This window comes from Panthera tigris, chromosome A3 (assembly GCF_018350195.1).
Source record: "Panthera tigris isolate Pti1 chromosome A3, P.tigris_Pti1_mat1.1, whole genome shotgun sequence".
Classification (NCBI taxonomy): Eukaryota; Metazoa; Chordata; class Mammalia; order Carnivora; family Felidae; genus Panthera; species Panthera tigris.
Window position 1 is genome coordinate 22,484,120 of NC_056662.1, and position 17,240 is coordinate 22,501,359.

General features: G+C 49.4%; 1 protein-coding gene across 2 annotated transcripts in view; it reads left to right on the forward strand.

Moving 5' to 3' along the window:
- Positions 1–17,240, forward strand: part of SOGA1 (suppressor of glucose, autophagy associated 1) — a 69,681-nt gene that overhangs the window by 22,532 nt on the left and 29,909 nt on the right. For both annotated transcript variants that reach the window (XM_007077692.3, XM_042980454.1), the window contains exons 3-5: positions 3,203–3,361; positions 13,813–13,875; positions 14,550–15,734. In XM_007077692.3, coding sequence (XP_007077754.3) covers positions 3,203–3,361; positions 13,813–13,875; positions 14,550–15,734 — 1,407 coding nt within the window. The remainder of the gene's footprint in view (positions 1–3,202; positions 3,362–13,812; positions 13,876–14,549; positions 15,735–17,240) is intronic.

Sequence of the window (17,240 nt, forward strand, 5' to 3'; positions counted from 1 at the left end):
ACCTCACAATGGGGATAATAAAGCCCTTCCCTGAAAGGCACATGGTGTCAGGAAATGACAGCTGATTCTATAAATCACCTGTGAGAGGCAAGGGCGCCCAGGACCACTGAGGCTCAGAGACAGGAAAGGACAGGCTGAGGCAACCAGACTCCTGCCCTCCAGGCCACATGCATGCTCTTTGCTCCCATGGGCCTCCACGGGGGACCCAGGGTTCTGTGGGATCTGCAGTTAAGGGCTCTTTTGTTCACGCTGGAATTCTGTAAGCTGCCTGGGGTTGGGCTTTCTTGACATTGCAACTCTTGGGGGCGGGGGCCAAATGGGGAAGGAGATCATGTGGCGAATGGAGCAGAAGGAGCCTGGGGACTCATGGAAGGGATGAAATCAATAGAGTCATTTATAAACCCAAGAGGATCTCGGAATCCACACGGATCATGTCTTCTTGGTGGGGAGTGTTGCCTCCCAGGTTGAGGCCATGGCAGGGATGGAGAGGAGCTGGCTCCAAGTGGGAGCATAAGTAGGAGAGAAGCCTCCAGCCGCTGAGCCCTCACACCAGTCAGGGACGCAGCCCTCCCTGGACAGTGGGTGGGGTGGGCGCTTGAGGGGAGCAGTAGGTGCAGCTCCCCATATTTCAGTCATCTGTTCCTTCATCTCCCTTTTCGCTTTTTGGAACTTTGGGGGGTTTGTTTGTTCTCCAACAAGTGTTTATTTGGCACTAGCGTGTACCAGACCCCGCACTGCTGCCGGGACACAGAGATGTGAAGGAGCCCAGGCATGGTCTGGGGCCTTGATCTCTGTGCCCCACCACTCCTGCCCCTGGGGCCTAAGCAGCATGAATGAATGGATGAATGAATGAATGAATGAATGAGTGAATGAATGGATGAATGAATGAATGAATGAGTGAGTGAATGAATGGAGTATTGATCAGGACAGGGGCTTTCTGGGTGACCTAATAGCCCCAAACCGGGGACTATAGCCAAGAGCCTGGGGTTGAACACCAGTAAAAACCCTGACACCGAACACAAGAGGGAGATTGTGGGGTACTGGGCCAAAAAATCCGATAAAATCAGCGCACAGAGGTGAAGCAGTGATCCTGACAAATCTTTAACAAATTATATTTCTTGATGTTCTAGCCACCAACCCAAGGACTATGTCATTTATTCCGTACAGCAGCCTTTGGGAGTAGGCTGTATCAACCCCGTTTACCAATGACCACAAAGAGACTTCAAATGTATAAATAAACTGGCTGTGGGTCACACACACACACAGAATGCTGGAATCAGACTCGATCTAGTTTTTCCCTACCTGCAAAGTTCTTGTTCTGGTATTGAGGGGTTGCTCATCCCACTTTGCAGACAAGGAAAGTTTGGTGGCCTAGGGAGGCTGGGGACCAGCTTCTGGCTGTCCCTGGGGATCTTCAGGGGCAGGGAGCGGCAGTGGGCACCAGAGGGAGGGGAAGGCAGTGCTGAGTTTCCTCTCTGGCCGTTGTTTTTCCTGGCCTGCCTCTCACGCTGCCAAAGGGTCCATGCCGAGCTGGGCCTGGGCCCAGGCAGAGGGCAGAGCCAGGGAGGGCCCTCTTCCCTTCCGGCACGGAGGAGGTGCCATAGTTGTTTCCGAGCCTGGCAGGCATGGGGCATTGGGCTGTCTGCCCTTCACATACCTCTTGCTGGCAAAGCCCTGGAACTGCTCTCAGAGCCCTGGCCATGCTGGCCCCTCAGGCAAATCCCAGGGGCTCCCCCCCAGCTCAGCTCACACTTGGTCTACATGACCCTGAGCCGAGTCACTTATGCTCTGAGCCTCAGACAGCAATGGAGTGAAGAGGAATGAATCTGGCACACAGTAGGTATTCAACGAAGGGCAGTGCCTGGACCACTTCAGAGTAGTTGTGATTTGCCAGCGCAAAAGGGACTTCCTCATCCCCAGAGGCTCCCTTTCCTGGCCTTTGACCCCCAGGGTGTCCTCCAGGAAATGGGGTGCTTTTGCTGCAGAGCCCTGTCACTAGGATTAGAGTTTGCAGCTCTGTTAGCTCCCTTCTGTAGGGATGACTTGGACATATGCCCACCCTTTGTCATTTCCAGCGCGTTCTGTAGCCCAAACGATTGGAAACCAGGGTCAGGGTCACACTATGACCTCTGGCAGGTCATGTATGGCTTCACCACTCACCCAGCACTCACTGTGCTGGCCCAGGGCCGAGCTTTCTTGTGCAATAGCTGATTCAGTCCTCCTGTTGGGCCCACGAGGTTGCTGCTATTATTGCACCCATTTTGTAGTTAAGGAGACTGAGGCACAGAGTGGAGAAATGATTTGGCCAGGATCACATGCTGGTCACTGGCAGAGATGGGATTCAGATGGCTCTGGGGCCACCCATCTTGCTCTAGTTTCCACTTATGCTCACTTCCCTCCCTTTATTTACAAAAAAAAAAAATTTTAAGTTTATTTATTTTTGAGACAGAGACAGATCATGAGTGGGGGAGGGGTAGAGAGAGGGAGGGAGACACAGAATCCAAAGCAGGCTCCAGGCTCTGAGCTGTCAGCACAGAGCCCGATGCAGGGCTCGAACTCACAAACTGTGAGATCACGACCTGAGCCGAGGCCAGACGCTTAACCTACTGTGCCACCCAGGCATCCTCACTTCCCTCCCTTTAAAATGAGCTTCTGGCCAGGGCACCTGGGTGGCTCAGTCAGTTAAGCATCTGACTTTGGCTCAGGTCATGATCTCACAGTTTGTGAGTTCGAGCCCTGCATCGGGCTTTGTGCTGACAGCTCGGAGCCTGGAGCCTGGCTTGGATTCTGTGTCTCCATCTGTCTCCCTGCCTTTCCCCCACTCACACTCTCTCTGTCTCTCAAAAATAAATAAATAAATGTTAAAAAATAAATACAAAAATAAAATGAGCTTCTGGCCCTGCCACAGGCTCTTGTGAGAATTAGAAGCACCGAATGCCTCAGGTAAATGAAAAGGCCTTGCTAAGAACAGGCAGGGCCTTTACAGCTTTCTGGGGACTGAACTGTGATATAGACATTAGGAACTCAGGGTGCCTGGGTTTGGGTTTTGCTCCTGCTGTTTCCTGGTTCTGTGACCCCTGTATCTTCCCTGTGCCCCAGTTTCCTCATCTGCTGAGTGGGGATGATGAGAGACCCTGTCTGCTGGGGGGTTGCTCTGCAGCCAAGGCCACGCGGTCCCTGCTCATCACCCACCCTTGTTCAGGTCTCTAAGGACATCTCTGTGCGGCTGCATAAGGAGCTTGAGACAGTGGAGAAGAAACGGGCGCGGCTGGAGGAGGAGAACGAGGAGCTTCGGCAGCGGCTCATCGAGACCGAGCTGGCCAAGCAGGTGCTGCAGACGGAGCTGGAACGGCCGAGAGAGGTGAGGGCTCGCCCATCCCAGCCAGGGCCAGGCCGGGGCAGGTGGGCGTGTGCCAGCCCCCTAGCCAGGGTCTCTGAACCTCTGCGTCTGCACAGTCATGCACACTAAGGACACATTGGTGAATGGGACACACCGGTTCCTGTCCTCAAGGAGCCCAGAGGCGAGGGACCCCCGGGTGGCTCAGTCCGTTAAGTGTCTGCTGATTTCAGCTCAGGTCATGATCTCATGCTCGTGAGATTCAACCTTATGTCAGGCTTCATGCCGAATGTGGAGGCTGCTTGGGATTCTTTCTCCCTCTCTCTCTGCTCCTACTCTGCTCATGCTTTCTCTCTCAAAATAAATAAACAAACATTAAAAAAAAAAAAAAAAGGGAACCCACAGGCTAATGAAGGAGAAAGTCATCCACCAAAGAACCGTGCAACTGTGGGAAGATGAACTGCAAAAGCATTCCACAATACCCACCGTGGGGCCTGGCCCTCTGCCTTGGTTTCCTTATCTACAAAACGAGACAATAATACCCTGAGTTGTTGTGAGGACTAGCTGGGGTAACTTGTGTGGACATGATTTAGGGGCTGCCATTTGGTGTAAAGTTCGGTGCGGGGGGCTGGGCCTCTGGCCAGTGTCTCGACACAGATTTCGGGACATTACTCAGTTCCTGAATGTGGCCCCCAAGCACCAGCCTCTCCCTTTGCTCACGTGAGTCTTCCACTTGTGCGTACTTTCTGCCTTCTGCTGTGTGTTGGGCATGCAGTGTGCTGGGTACCATGCTAGGCACTTTTTCTGAACAATTTTCATCAAGGCCTAATAAGATTGTGATTATACCCATTTTATGGGTGAGGAAACAGCCCCTGAGAGAAGGAGGGATGTCCTCAAGGTTGCACGGGGCCCCGTGGGCTCTGCAGAATGCCTATGGAAAGCCATCAGCCTAGGTGACCGCTAGGGACTAGAGTCCTCCAGAATGCAGGGGTCTGTGCTCCAGATGGCCCGGTGAGGGGTGGGGAGGGCTTCTGACCACAGAGGCACAGCTGGGTCTCAGCTATCTGGTTGCTCACGAGGGTATCTTAGGATAGTACATTGTTCTGGGACACCCCTCACCTTCCCTGAGGGCAGACATGAGAGTGTTCCAGGACTGAGACATCACAGCCCTGAGGCCAGAACAGTCCATCAGCTGCCCTTCCTCCTGGGCATGTTGTGTGGTGTGCCAGTGGCTTCTCAGTGTGGAGATGGGACATTGGCTGCTAAGGGCTGCTGCGGAGCCCTGTCCTGCTCCAGGGCTGGGTGGGAGGCCCCCTCCTTCGGGAAGTCTCCTGCCCCCCATGGCCTGGCCCCCGACACTGGGGACCATGTTCACACATGTTGTTGCTGCCGCCCTTGATAGTGTGGAAAGGGGAGACAGTTTCAGAGAGTGCCTTGGAGCTCAGCGTGTTCCTGTTGTAAAGGAGAGGAAACTGAGGCTCAGAGAGGGACAGCTTGCCTGAGTTCACCCGCCCTTCCTTGGCAGAGATGTGGCTGAGACCCTGAAGCCGCATCCCCCTCTAAGTCTCAGTTTCTCCATCTGTGACATCGGGATAATAACGGTACCCAGCTAATGCGGTTGTTTATGACCATTAATAAGATTGGGTAACCGTAGAACACTGTGAAGAAGTTAAATAGAATAAAGTAGCAGGGCACCTGGGTGGCTCAGCCTGTTAAGCGTCCGACTTCGGCTCAGGTCATGATCTCACAGTTTGTGGGTTCGAGCCCCGCATCGGGCTCTGCGCTGACAGCTCAGAGCCTGGAGCCTGCTTCGGATTCTGTGTCTCCTTCTCTGTCTGCCCCTCCCCCACTTGTGCTTTTTCTCTCTTTCTTTCTCTCTCTCTCAAAAATAAATAAATATTTAAAAAAGGAATAAAGTCGTAGTGCAATTCCCAAAAAAATTAAATATGCAGTTATTATATGAACCCACAATTCCACTTTGGGATATATACCCAAAAGAATTAAAAGCAGGGACACAAACAGATACTTGTACCCCTGTGTTCCTAGCAGCATTATTTACAATAGAAGCAACCCTAATGTCCATCAATGTATGTACATAGAGTGGACTATTGGTAAAGCTTCTTAAAGGAAGGAAATTCTGACACATGCTCCACCCTGGATGAACCTTGAAGACGTGATGCTAAGTGAAATGAGCCAGCCACCAATGGACCAGTATTATGATTCCACTTATAAGACCTACTTAGGGTAGTCAAATTCATAGAGACAGAAAGCAGGATAGAGGTTACCGGGAGCTGGAGAGAGGAGGGAGGGAGGAATTGGTGTTCAGTGGGTACAGACTTTCAGTTTAGGATAATGAAAAAGTTCTAGAGATCAATAGCGGTTGCTTGACAAAGTGAATGCACTTAATGCCACTGAAATGAGTACTCAAAAATGACTAAAAATGGTAAATTTCATATTGTGTATACTTTAGGACAATTAAAAAAAAAGAATAAGGTAGAGCTATATGTACTGATGTTGAAAGATGTCTAAGGTATGTAGTTAAAAAAGAAGGGGAGAGAGCTATATATATTACACAATCCTGCCAATTATTTTGATAACAGAACAGACTGGTTTTGGAGCATGAATGTGTGTGTGTAAACGCATAGCAAAAGTCTGGAGGAAAATCCGCTGACTGAGGAAGGAGAGATGGTGGGAATAGCATGGGGAAATGACTTTGCTTTGTATTCTTTTAATGCTGTAGTAAGGTGAGTTTTAGGGAGGAGGATTATTTGTTACATTTTAAATGTAGTCAAGCAGGTAAAGAGCCCTATGTGGTGCTGGGCACACAGTAGGTGCTCAAGACACATTGGTTCGCTTCCCCTTTGAAGACGTGTCAGGCCTGCTGGTGCTCCCCGGCATGCCCCTTGGGGTCTCAGGATCTGGGCAAGGGGGTGTGGCCCTGTGTTTGTTTGCCGAGTACCTTCTCCCCACCCCTTCCAGACGTGGTTTCCATGGAGATAAGTGTCCCTGAGCAATTCTGCCAGAGCTGCTGGAGTCCCGTCATCCAGATCTGCCTTTGCCATCCTGACAGGTTGCTGTGGCGATACCGTCACCCAGCTGGGAACAGGAGCCCCTGGCCTGAGCTGATGTGGTTGCCATGGAGATGGCTCTTCCTTATAGAGAAGGGAGGGTGGCCAGCCCTAGCTGCACTCTGTGGTGGCACTGTTGCCCAGCTGGGTTGCAGCTCAAGAATCGTAACACCAGCCTCCCCCTCATCCAGTACCATTCCCCCTTCTTGTATTTTAGGCAGAAAGCCAATCTCAGTGTTGACGTGATGTATTGTAATATAGCCGCTGTGTCTGAATGCTTGCTCCGTACCAGGCACCTCACCAGGCATTTTATATACCTCCTCATGTTGTGAAACCAGTAGCTTCCCAACATACATTGTTATTCTCATTTTATAGGTGGTACTCTTCTTGACAGTATTTTCATTGTGATATCACAATTCACATAATATAAAAGTTACCATTTATAGTGTCAAGTTCAGGGATGCCTGGGTGGCTCAGTCGGTTAAGCAATCCAACTTCAGCTCAGGTCATGATCTCACAGTTCATGAGTTCGAGCCCTGTGTGGGGCTCAGAGCCTGGAGCCTGCTTCAGATTCTCTTTCTCTCTGCCCCCCCCCCCCACCCTCTCACTCAAAAATAAATGAACATTTTTTTAAAAAATCTAAACATAAAGTGTCAAATTCAGTGGTTTTTAATGTATTCATAATGTTGTACAATCATCACCGTTATCTAAATCTAGAATATTTCCATTGCCTCTAAAAGAAACCCTGTACCTGTTAGCAGTCACTCCCCATTCCCCTTCCCTCCAGCCCCTGGCAACCACTAATCCACACTCTGTCTCCATGGATTTGCCTATTCTGGCCATTTCATACAAATGGAATCATGCAATTTGTGATCTTTTGTGATTGGCTTCTTTCACGTAGCATAATGTTTTCAAGGTTTATCCATGTCAGAGCATGTATCAGTACTTTATTCGTTTTTATGGTCAAATAATAATCCGTTGTATGAGTATACATTTTGTCCACTCATCAGGTGATGGACATTTGGGTTGTTTCCACCTTTTGACTAGTATGAGTAATGCTGCTATGAACATTTGCATACAGGTTTTGTGTGTTTTCAGTTCTCTTGGGTATATACCAAGGAGTGGACTGCTGCATACAGGTGGTATTGGGGAAAGACAAAGATGGGATTCTAACCCAGGACTTTGTCTCCCAAAGTCACACCGACTCTTACGGTGCTGCCCTGCCCTCCTCGCCCTATCTAGGTACCTTCCTAGGACCCTGCTGTGTTTTCAGAACCTCCGAAGATGCTGCTCCCTTCAGCGAATGAGTACTTCCGTCCCTGGCACAGGCTTCTCGTCCTGATTCCCATTCTGATGGGGTACGCAGGGTGCTGACCATGGCATCAGATCACCTGGGTTCAAATCCTGGTTCTGCTGGCGTCATCCTCTGATGCAGCCTGGCCGTGGTCTGTGTGGTGCAGGGCACACTGAAATTTGGGGTCACACGGGCCTGAGTTTGAAAGCTGGCTTTGCCACTTACTTGGAAATAACTGTAATAATGCTGGGCAAATCACATAACTGCTCCGGGCTCAGTTTGTTCACTTATAAAACGGGAATATTAATCCCTGCTTCTCAGAGACAGGCAGGTAAAGTGCTTAGCAGGGAGGAAGGACTTGGTGAACACTGATTAGCATCGTCATTATCATCATTACCCTTAGCTGCTATGATGGCTGTGTGTCGGGAGCAGCATTTACCTTAAATAAATGTTTCTGCTGCCCCTACCCAGGTGCTGTCTATCGAACTGCCACTTGTCCATGGAAGTAGCAGTTACATTGCAAATCAACACATGCGCTTGGCAGTGTGTGTCCCAGTGACTTCTGATTTGGGTTTTATGTCTAAATCAGTCTTTGCTTCCTCCCCCCAGATGGTCTTCCCTAACCAGGAGCCATTCGGCCTCTGTCTAGCCACTTCAGCTGCTCTGGAGGAAGAATGCCTCGGTCTTTGAGATGCACCCAGAGTAAATTTTGCACACACAGCACAGTCTGTGTTTTCAGTGAGACCCTTTCAAAGATCCCCTCCGTATTTGGTGAAAATCTGCCCAGTTGTTTTGGCAGAAGGTTCATTTTATTCCCTGAAGGTTGGTCTTTGTTTCCTGGCAGCACGGAAGCAGGGAAGGTGTTAGAGAGCAGGGGGCCCCTGCAAGCTGTGCTCAGGCAGCCGCTCTGTGCGGGCTGGAGGTGCAGGGACACAATCTACTAGTCTTTGGAGAAGGACAAGGGAGGACATAGCTCACGCTCCTACCAGGAGCCATTAAACCAAGGATGTTTAGAGGTGCCACCCTGGCTGCTCAAAGGTGGCCTTGTGAGTTGCTGGTAGATGGGGAAGCCCCCGATGTGTGCCAGGCCAAAGAATGTGCCCGCGGGGTCCGTCGCTTAGCGACGGCATTCCTGTTGGTGCCTGGGACTGTCCTGTCTTGCCCCTTCCTTCCCACTCTCCTGAGGCCCGGGGCCAGAACATCTGCTCCTGGGGGCTCCACAAAGAGTCTCTGACAGGCCCTGGCTCCCTTGAGGGGCACTGCAGCCCCCCAGGCTGCCTGGCCAGCTGCTGCTCTGCAGAGAGGAGGAGGTCTTTGGGCTCTGTGAGCTTGCCTTGTTTTTCCCTCCAGAGCCGAAGAGTAGTGTGGGAGCCCAAGTGGCTTAGACAAGGTGGGGAGGAAAGGGTCTGTTCCAACCAGAAAAGGCTGGAATTACTCCTGTCCTGAAAGGGTTTGCTGCTTTGCTCTCTCTTCTCTGCCCACTTCCCTCCCTTTCTGGTGAGGTTCATGCCACTCAGGGCTTTCTCTCTGCCTGTTGGAGAGGTGCCCAGTGACTTTTCTTGGGAAAGCATATTAAAAATATCTTAACGTGATTTCCCCCCTCTACCCGACAGGTTATATGTGCTTGGTAGAGAAAGACTAGAAAATACAAATAAGTCCTAATAAGAAAAAATTCACCTGAAAACCAATATTCAGAGGGAATTTCTCTGAATAATTACCAAACTATTATTTGGGTGAGAGGGGCACATACTTCCAATCCATTTTTTCTATTTATATGCGCACACACATATTGAAATGTATATATGTATATATATGCATTTTCTTCCCCTAACATAAGCTCAGTGAAGCAAAAATATCATTACAAAAGCCCATAAATGCATACCTAGCATCCCTCTAAGGGTGGGTACATCAGACTGGTTGTATTGGTTGTCTTGGGCAGTAAAACTGGTGACTTGGGTTCACTGTATTCCTTTTTGTGATTTTTTTTTGGGGGGGAAGTATAGTTGACACACAACGTTACATTGGTTTCGGATGTGCAACGTAGTGTGATTCAACAAGTCTGTAGTTATGCTGTGCTCACCACAAGCATAGCTACCATCTGTTACCATGCAATCCTGTTACAATACCACTGACGATATTCCCTGTGCTGGAGCTTGCATCCGCACAACCTATACATTCCATAATTGGAAGCCCATGTCGCCACTCCCCTTCACCCCCTTTTGTGCCCCACCCCCGTTTTGGTGGTTTGTGAAGTTTGGACTATGTGAACGTGTTATCCACAAAATAATAGAAATAATGAAAATCCTACATAAAATCGAAGAAGGAAGCTTCCTCTCTTAACCACCCCCCTCAATTCTACTCCCGACTCAGCTTAACCCATGGTTAGCAGGTTGGTTTGTATCTTTTTAGACCTTTCTCCATGCTCATACAATGTGTGTTTCTCTGTGTATTTTTAGAAAGTCAAGATGGGATTATATTGTGTACATGGTTTCTGTAACATGCAGATTATGTAGTATGAACACAGACTTTTTTAAAATGCTGGATGTTTTGGGTTTTCTTCTGCCTAAGGTGCTTATTATAAAAATCAAAGATCACAGAGTCAAGTAAACATAGGAAGGAAAGAAAGTCTAAAAGGGTAGCATCTATTTCAGTATTTTAAACACAGAGCCGAAGGTCTAGAAGGAGCTCCAGCTGGCTGTCAGCCTGTGGTCACCCTCAGGTTGGGAAGGAGAATGCCTAGGGGGGCTTCTGATTTGTCAGCATTGTATAGATTAACAGTGAGAATTTATTTTTGTATATTAAAATTTTATTTTAAAAAGTATTTTGTAATGAAAAAAAATTTTTAAAGAAAAAAACTGGAAGACTGTGTCCCCTGCCTCCTAAAAAAATGTGGGGAAGAGGGCCAAGTGTAAGTTCACTGTATTCTCATTGTAAATAGCCTGGTATAAATTCTTCAGACCTTCTCCCACCCTGTGTGCATATATGTGCGTGTGCACGCACACACACACACACACACACACCTTTTATAACAATGGTAACATGCTCTAGGTTTTTTTTTTTAATAACAGCTTGTCTGAGATATAATTTACATACGATAAAGTTTGTCTTTTTAAAGTATACAGTTCAGTGGTTTTTTAGGATATTCAGAGTTGTAAAACCTTCACCACTTTCTCATTCCAGGACATTTTCATCGCCCCAACAAGAAACCCCAAGCCCATCAACAGTCACTCCTGCCTCTCCCAGCCCCTGGCAACCACTAATCTACTTGTGGATTTGCCTATTACGGACATTTTATGTAAATAGTATCATACATTGTGTGGCCTTTCGTGACTGGCTTTTCACTTTAGCATGATGTTCTCAAGACGCATGTTGTAGCAAATATCAGCACTTTGTTGTTTTTTTTTTCAATGGCTGAATGATATTCCCTTGTGTGAATATGCCACATTTGTTTATCCATGTACCAGTTGGTGGACATTTGGGTTGTGGGTTTTGTTTCGCGAGTTCCTTCTTTTTCTTACCAAGATGTTTCAGAGACTTTGCCTCGTCGTCAGAAAATCTCACTCCCCTCTGTCCTTTTTCATGCCTTTAGGCTTTATATGATCTCATTCCTTCATACGTGGTGGCCCCCTCCCCCTCCTGTCACCCCACTTCCTCTCTCCAGGGTGTCTCCTGTGCTTGAAGAGGCTGTGGTTACCTGAAGAGGCTCAGTTTTATAGGGAGAGAAAGGTGTTTGCCCAGGATCGCAAACTCAGTGTTGTGGGGTTGCCACAGTTCTGCTCCCAGCTGAGGCCACGGCCTCTCCCACTCAGCTTGTGATAAGCAGACCTGGATCTGCAAGCCTGACCATCTTTCCCCAGAGCCCCCACCTCACCACTCACTCCATGCCTGGGTGTCCTTCTGAGCACCCCCTTCCTGGCGCCATTTGTGGGAGGGGCTCTTTGTGGGGGGACCTGTTTTGTGGTATCGCCCCATTTCCTACCTTGTCCTCCTCGCTTTTGAAAGAGCCCAGATTAGCCCTTCTCAAATACTGGCTGTTTGCTTTTGGCACCCTGCGTCTGAAATATCAGCCTCTGTCTTCCTGCCTCATTTGCATTTCAAAAGGTGCCTTTAGGATTTGATTGGGCTCCAAGATATACTTAAGACCCCAGCTGGAGTTCATTTCCCTGGCTCTCTGGTTTTAGCCTGGGCTTCGAGATAGAATCACCTGGGAAGCTATTTAAAAATCTCATGGCTGGGACCTACCCTGGACCGATTAATATCAGAATCTCTGCGACCTTGGGCATCGGTATTTTTTTTCCCCAGTTAGTCATTTATGCTTTTACTTTCTTAGGGTCTTTCTTTCCGTCTTTGTTTCTTTCTTAATTATTTATTTATTTTTCATGTTTGTTTATTTTTGAGAGAGAGAGACAGAGACAGAGAGACAAAGTGCGAGCAGGGGAGGGGCAGAGAGAGACGGGGACAGAGGATCCAAAGCGGCCTCCAGGCTCTGAGCTGTGAGCAGAGCCTGACACAGGGCTCAAACCCACGAACCATGAAATCATGACCTGAGCCGAAGTCAGACGCTCAACTGACTCAGGCGCCCCTTTTCATAATTTTCATAATATCTAAAGAGAACCTTTATTTATTTATTTATTTATTTATTTATTTAATGTTGAGAGAGAGAGAGAGCGCGCACATGAACAGGGGTAGGGGCAGAGAGAGAGAATCCCAAGCAGGCTCCGGTGCGGTCAGCATAGAATCCGATGCAGGGCTCCAACTCCTGAACTACAAGATCATGACCTGAGCTGAAGTCAGTTGCTTAACCAACTGAACCACACAGGTGCCCCTATTTCTTTCTTTCTGAGAGACAGAGACAGAGAGAGAGAGAGCTCGCGCATGTGTTCATGAGGCAGGGAGAGAGGGAGAGAGAATCCCAAGCAGGTTTGGGTGCTGTCAGCACAGAGCCTGATGTGGGGCTTAATCTCCTGAACCATGAGGTCATGACCTGAGCTGAGATCAAGAGTCAGACACTTAACCCTGGGTGACTGAGCCACCCAGGTGCCCTGGGTGACTGAGCCACCCAGGTGCCCTGGGTGTTTTTTTTTCACATGTAGAATTTGCTTATGTAATTAAAAGTATCAATTTCTAAAAAGAAAGAAAGAGAGAAAGAGTTTATTTTCACCCTACCAGTTCTTGATTTTTGAATTATGATTATTACAGTGTAATTTTACGTGAAAAGTTACAATTTAATTGTAAAAATTGAGCAGTCCCTTACCAAGGGACTGCTAGGCCTCCCAGGTAATCGTGATGTTTTACCTATATGCATTTTTTTGTTAGTATGCACTCTGAATTAAAGTCCATGAGGACAGGATGGACCCTGAAGTGGAGATTTTCGTGCTTATTGGAAGAGTCCCCTTGGAGATAACACCACCAAGGAGTTTCAGGCATTCACACCAATGGCCTTGGCCAATCTCATGGGGGAGCTCTGGAGCTCCGATGGCTATTTAGAGTTGTTCTGAGTTGAGGCAGGAGGCTATGGACCAGTCATTGCAAGTGGGCTCCCTCCAGGGAGGGCACATGACCTTGGAGGAGGTGGCTTCCCTCAGCCAATGGCATCACTGGGAGGGGACTAAGCTTTGAGGTCTTAGTTGGGAGAACAAGTGCCCCAGTTCAAGGAGGCAGGATCTGAGTGGAACACCACAGCAGGCCCCCCAAGAACCCTGTCTGACTTGGTCACTGCTGTGTACTCTATGCCTAGCTGTACCTGGCACGTGATAGGTACTCAGGAAATCTTTGGTGAATGAATGAGAGAGACAAAGAATGGAAACCCGGATTTCTGGGTCTTGGCCCAGGCCAACTGGATCATAATGGAGGGGTGGGAGAAAGGGGAGAAAGTGGGCAGGTGTGATCAGAGTCATCTCCTCAAGCACTTCAGGCCCACTGGGTGGTCTTGAGGGCCCCCCTGGCTTGGTGGTTGGTACTGGTGAAGGCCTGGACATGGCTGGGCTGGGCTGGGCAGGGAGGGGGTCCCTCAGTGGAACCCTAGGCCCCGTGGCTACTCTTTGATGCACATCAACCACATGAAATTTCAGGTTTTTTGTTCTCTCTTTTTTTTTTTTCCAATTGCTTTCTAGCATTCCTTGAAGAAAAGAGGAACTCGCTCTCTGGGGAAGACAGACAAGAAGCCTTCGGTGCAGGTATTTTCCGGAAGCTCCCACAGCCCCCATCGCAGCCCCCGCAGGCAGGTTTTAATCTGAAGGTCCGAGGCCTAATTCCAAATTGCCGGGGGAGTCCCTAGAGGTGCCCACCCTTCCCCAGCCTCTACCCTGCCCTCCTCTTTATCACTTTCTTAGCTTTGATGCCATTTCACTTCCCAAAACCATGCCCTGAGCCCATGGTTCTCACACGGGCAGCTAGATAAAGTGCTACGTGTAGCATAGGTCAGACATAGAATACACTTAGCCTCTAGTGGTCCTGGATTATAAGGGTGCCAGGCACTTTTCATGCATTATCTCATTTAATCCGCTCCATGCCTCTGTGTGGAAGGGAGTGTTATTGCCCTATTTTACAGATGAGGAAACTATAGTAGTAATGGTAGTAGTAGTAGCAACCATTGCCTGGCAGGATGCCGCCTACTCCAGGAAGCCCTCCTAGACTCTCCAGGCTGTGTGGTGCTCCATCTTTGCTGCAGTGTCAAGATCTTCTCTACTTCCCCTCTGGACTCCTGCTCCTTGAGAGTCAGGGCCTTGTCTGATTCATTCCCGTGTCCCTGGCACATAGTTGGTGCTCCCCGAAGTGCTGTGGCTGGTACTGAGCCTCACAACACTAACCTTCCTGGGTCATGTCTGTCCCCGTGCCCATCGGGCCCCAGGAGGACAGTGCGGACCTGAAGTGCCAGCTGCACTTTGCAAAGGAGGAGTCAGCCCTCATGTGCAAGAAGCTCACCAAGCTAGCCAAGGAGAACGACAGCATGAAGGAGGAGCTCCTCAAATACCGCTCGCTCTACGGTGATCTGGACAGTGCCCTGTCTGCCGAGGAGCTGGCCGACGCGCCCCACTCTCGGGAGACCGAGCTGAAGGTGCACCTGAAGCTGGTGGAGGAGGAAGCCAACCTGCTGAGCCGCCGCATCGTGGAGCTGGAGGTGGAAAACCGAGGCCTGCGGGCGGAGATGGACGACATGAAGGACCACGGCGGCGGCGGCTGCGGAGGCTCGGAGGCGCGCCTGGCCTTCTCGGCGCTGGGCGGCGGCGAGTGCGGGGAAAGCCTGGCGGAGCTGCGGCGACACCTGCAGTTTGTGGAGGAGGAGGCGGAGCTGCTCCGACGCTCCTCAGCTGAGCTGGAGGACCAGAACAAGCTGCTGCTGGCCGAGCTGGCCAAGTACCGCTCAGAGCACGAGCTGGATGTGACGCTGTCGGAGGACAGCTGCTCCGTGCTCAGTGAGCCCTCGCAGGAGGAGCTGGCGGCTGCCAAGCTGCAGATCGGTGAGCTCAGCGGCAAGGTCAAGAAGCTACAGTATGAGAACCGGGTGCTGCTCTCCAACCTCCAGCGCTGTGACCTTGCCTCCTGCCAGAGCACACGGCCAATGCTGGAGACGGACGCCGAGGCCGGGGACTCTGCCCAATGTGTGCCCGCTGCTCTTGGCGAGGCCCACGGCCCCCATGCTGCCCGGTTCTGCAGAGCCAGGGAGGCCGAGGTGCTGCCTGGGCTGAGGGAGCAGGCCGCCCTGGTCAGCAAGGCCATCGATGTCCTGGTGGCCGATGCCAATGGCTTCTCGGCCGGCCTCCGCCTGTATCTGGACAACGAGTGCACTGACTTTCGGCTGCACGAGGCCCCCGACAACAGCGAGGGTCCCAGGGACACCAAACTCATCCATGCCATCCTGGTGCGGCTGACCATGCTCCAGCAGGAGCTCAATGCCTTCACCCGGAAGGCGGACACTGTCCTCGGGAGCTCTGCCAAGGAGCAGCCAGAACCCTTCTCGTCGCTGCCTGCCTTGGGTTCCCAGGGGTCCTCCAAGGAGATTCTTTTGGCCAAAGACCTTGGCTCAGACTTCCAGGTAAGATGTCCCAGTCACAAAAAAGATGTCCCTATTATTTTTTTGTTATAAACTGTCTACTGAATCATCTGTAGGACAGAGAGGGACACAAGGCATAAGTGTACAGCTTAATGAATTTCCCCAAGATGAACACACTTGAGTAATCATCACCCAGAACAAGAACTAGAATGTGACCAGCACCCCAGAAGCCCCTCCTCACGTCCCCTTCCAGCCACTATCCCCATTCCCAAGGGAGACCCCTCTCCTCATTCACTTTGTCTGTCTTTGGACTTTATATAAACTGAATCATATAACACATACTCCTTTATGCCTGGCTTCTTTCCTTAGTGTTTTGTTTCTTGTCTCATGTAGTAATAATTTGTTCATTCTCGTTACTGGACACGATCTCATTGAGTGAATATGCCCCAATTCACTTAGTCATTTACCATTGATAGATATAGGGGTTGATTTCGAGTCCCCCCCCTTTTTTTTGCCAGGTTGCCCTTTGTTCTTGTGTTATTACTTTTGCAATTTTGATTTTAAAACACGTATTAAGAAGCAAGCAAGCAAACAAACAAACAAACAAAGGATTTTAGAAGTGCCTGGTAAAAAGAGGAAAGCCTCCTCCTTGCTGCCTATAGGTACCACTATTAATGGTCTGGAGCAGTGCTGTCCCAGTCCTGTCCAGGACAGAGGCCACTAGCCACATGTGGCTACTTAAATTTAAATTAATAAAAATTTCATGCAGTTGAAAATTCATTTCATTGGTCTCAGTAGCCACATGTCAAGTGCTCAGTAGCTCAAGTAGGACAGACCTAGACCATTTCATTATCAAGGCATGCCCTTTTAAATCTTTGTGCATTCTCTCATATATTTATCTTTCACCCAAATTGTCTTATGTGATATGTACTGTGACCACACAATTGATTTTTCTTATGTAATGTAGCTAGTGGTTCATGTACTTATGATGTTGTATTTACTATTCATATACTTTTTGTGATCAGTGATCAGAGCTGGAGGTGCCCTGGTAAACAAAAACAGACATGATTCCTGCTCCCCAGCTTCTGTCATCTAGTGGGGAAGAAAGATGTTAATCAAAATATCCTGCCAGTGAATGTGACCTAGACTCTGGGGCATGGAAGATCTCAATCTGAGCCGAGATCAGATGGGTAGATTACTGGGGAAGAGTGTTCTAAGAAGAAGGAACAGCCTGTGTGAAGGCATCATAGCAAGGAGGAGCAGCGTGTGCGCAAGGACAAAGAAAAGGAGAGAGTCTGGGTTACAGGGAGCGTTTTCATCCTGAGAGCAATGGAAGGGGTGTTCCCATGTCTGTACAGAGATTTGGCTCTTTCTTTTTGACGACTACACAGTGTAGTTGTGCCAGAATTTCTTTAATCCATGCCCTGTTGATCTGGCTTGATCTGGCTTTTTTTTTTTTTTTTTAATGTTATTTATTATTGAGAGAGAGAGACAGAACACCAGCAGGAGAGGGACAGAGAGAGAGGGAGACACAGAATCCGAAGCAGG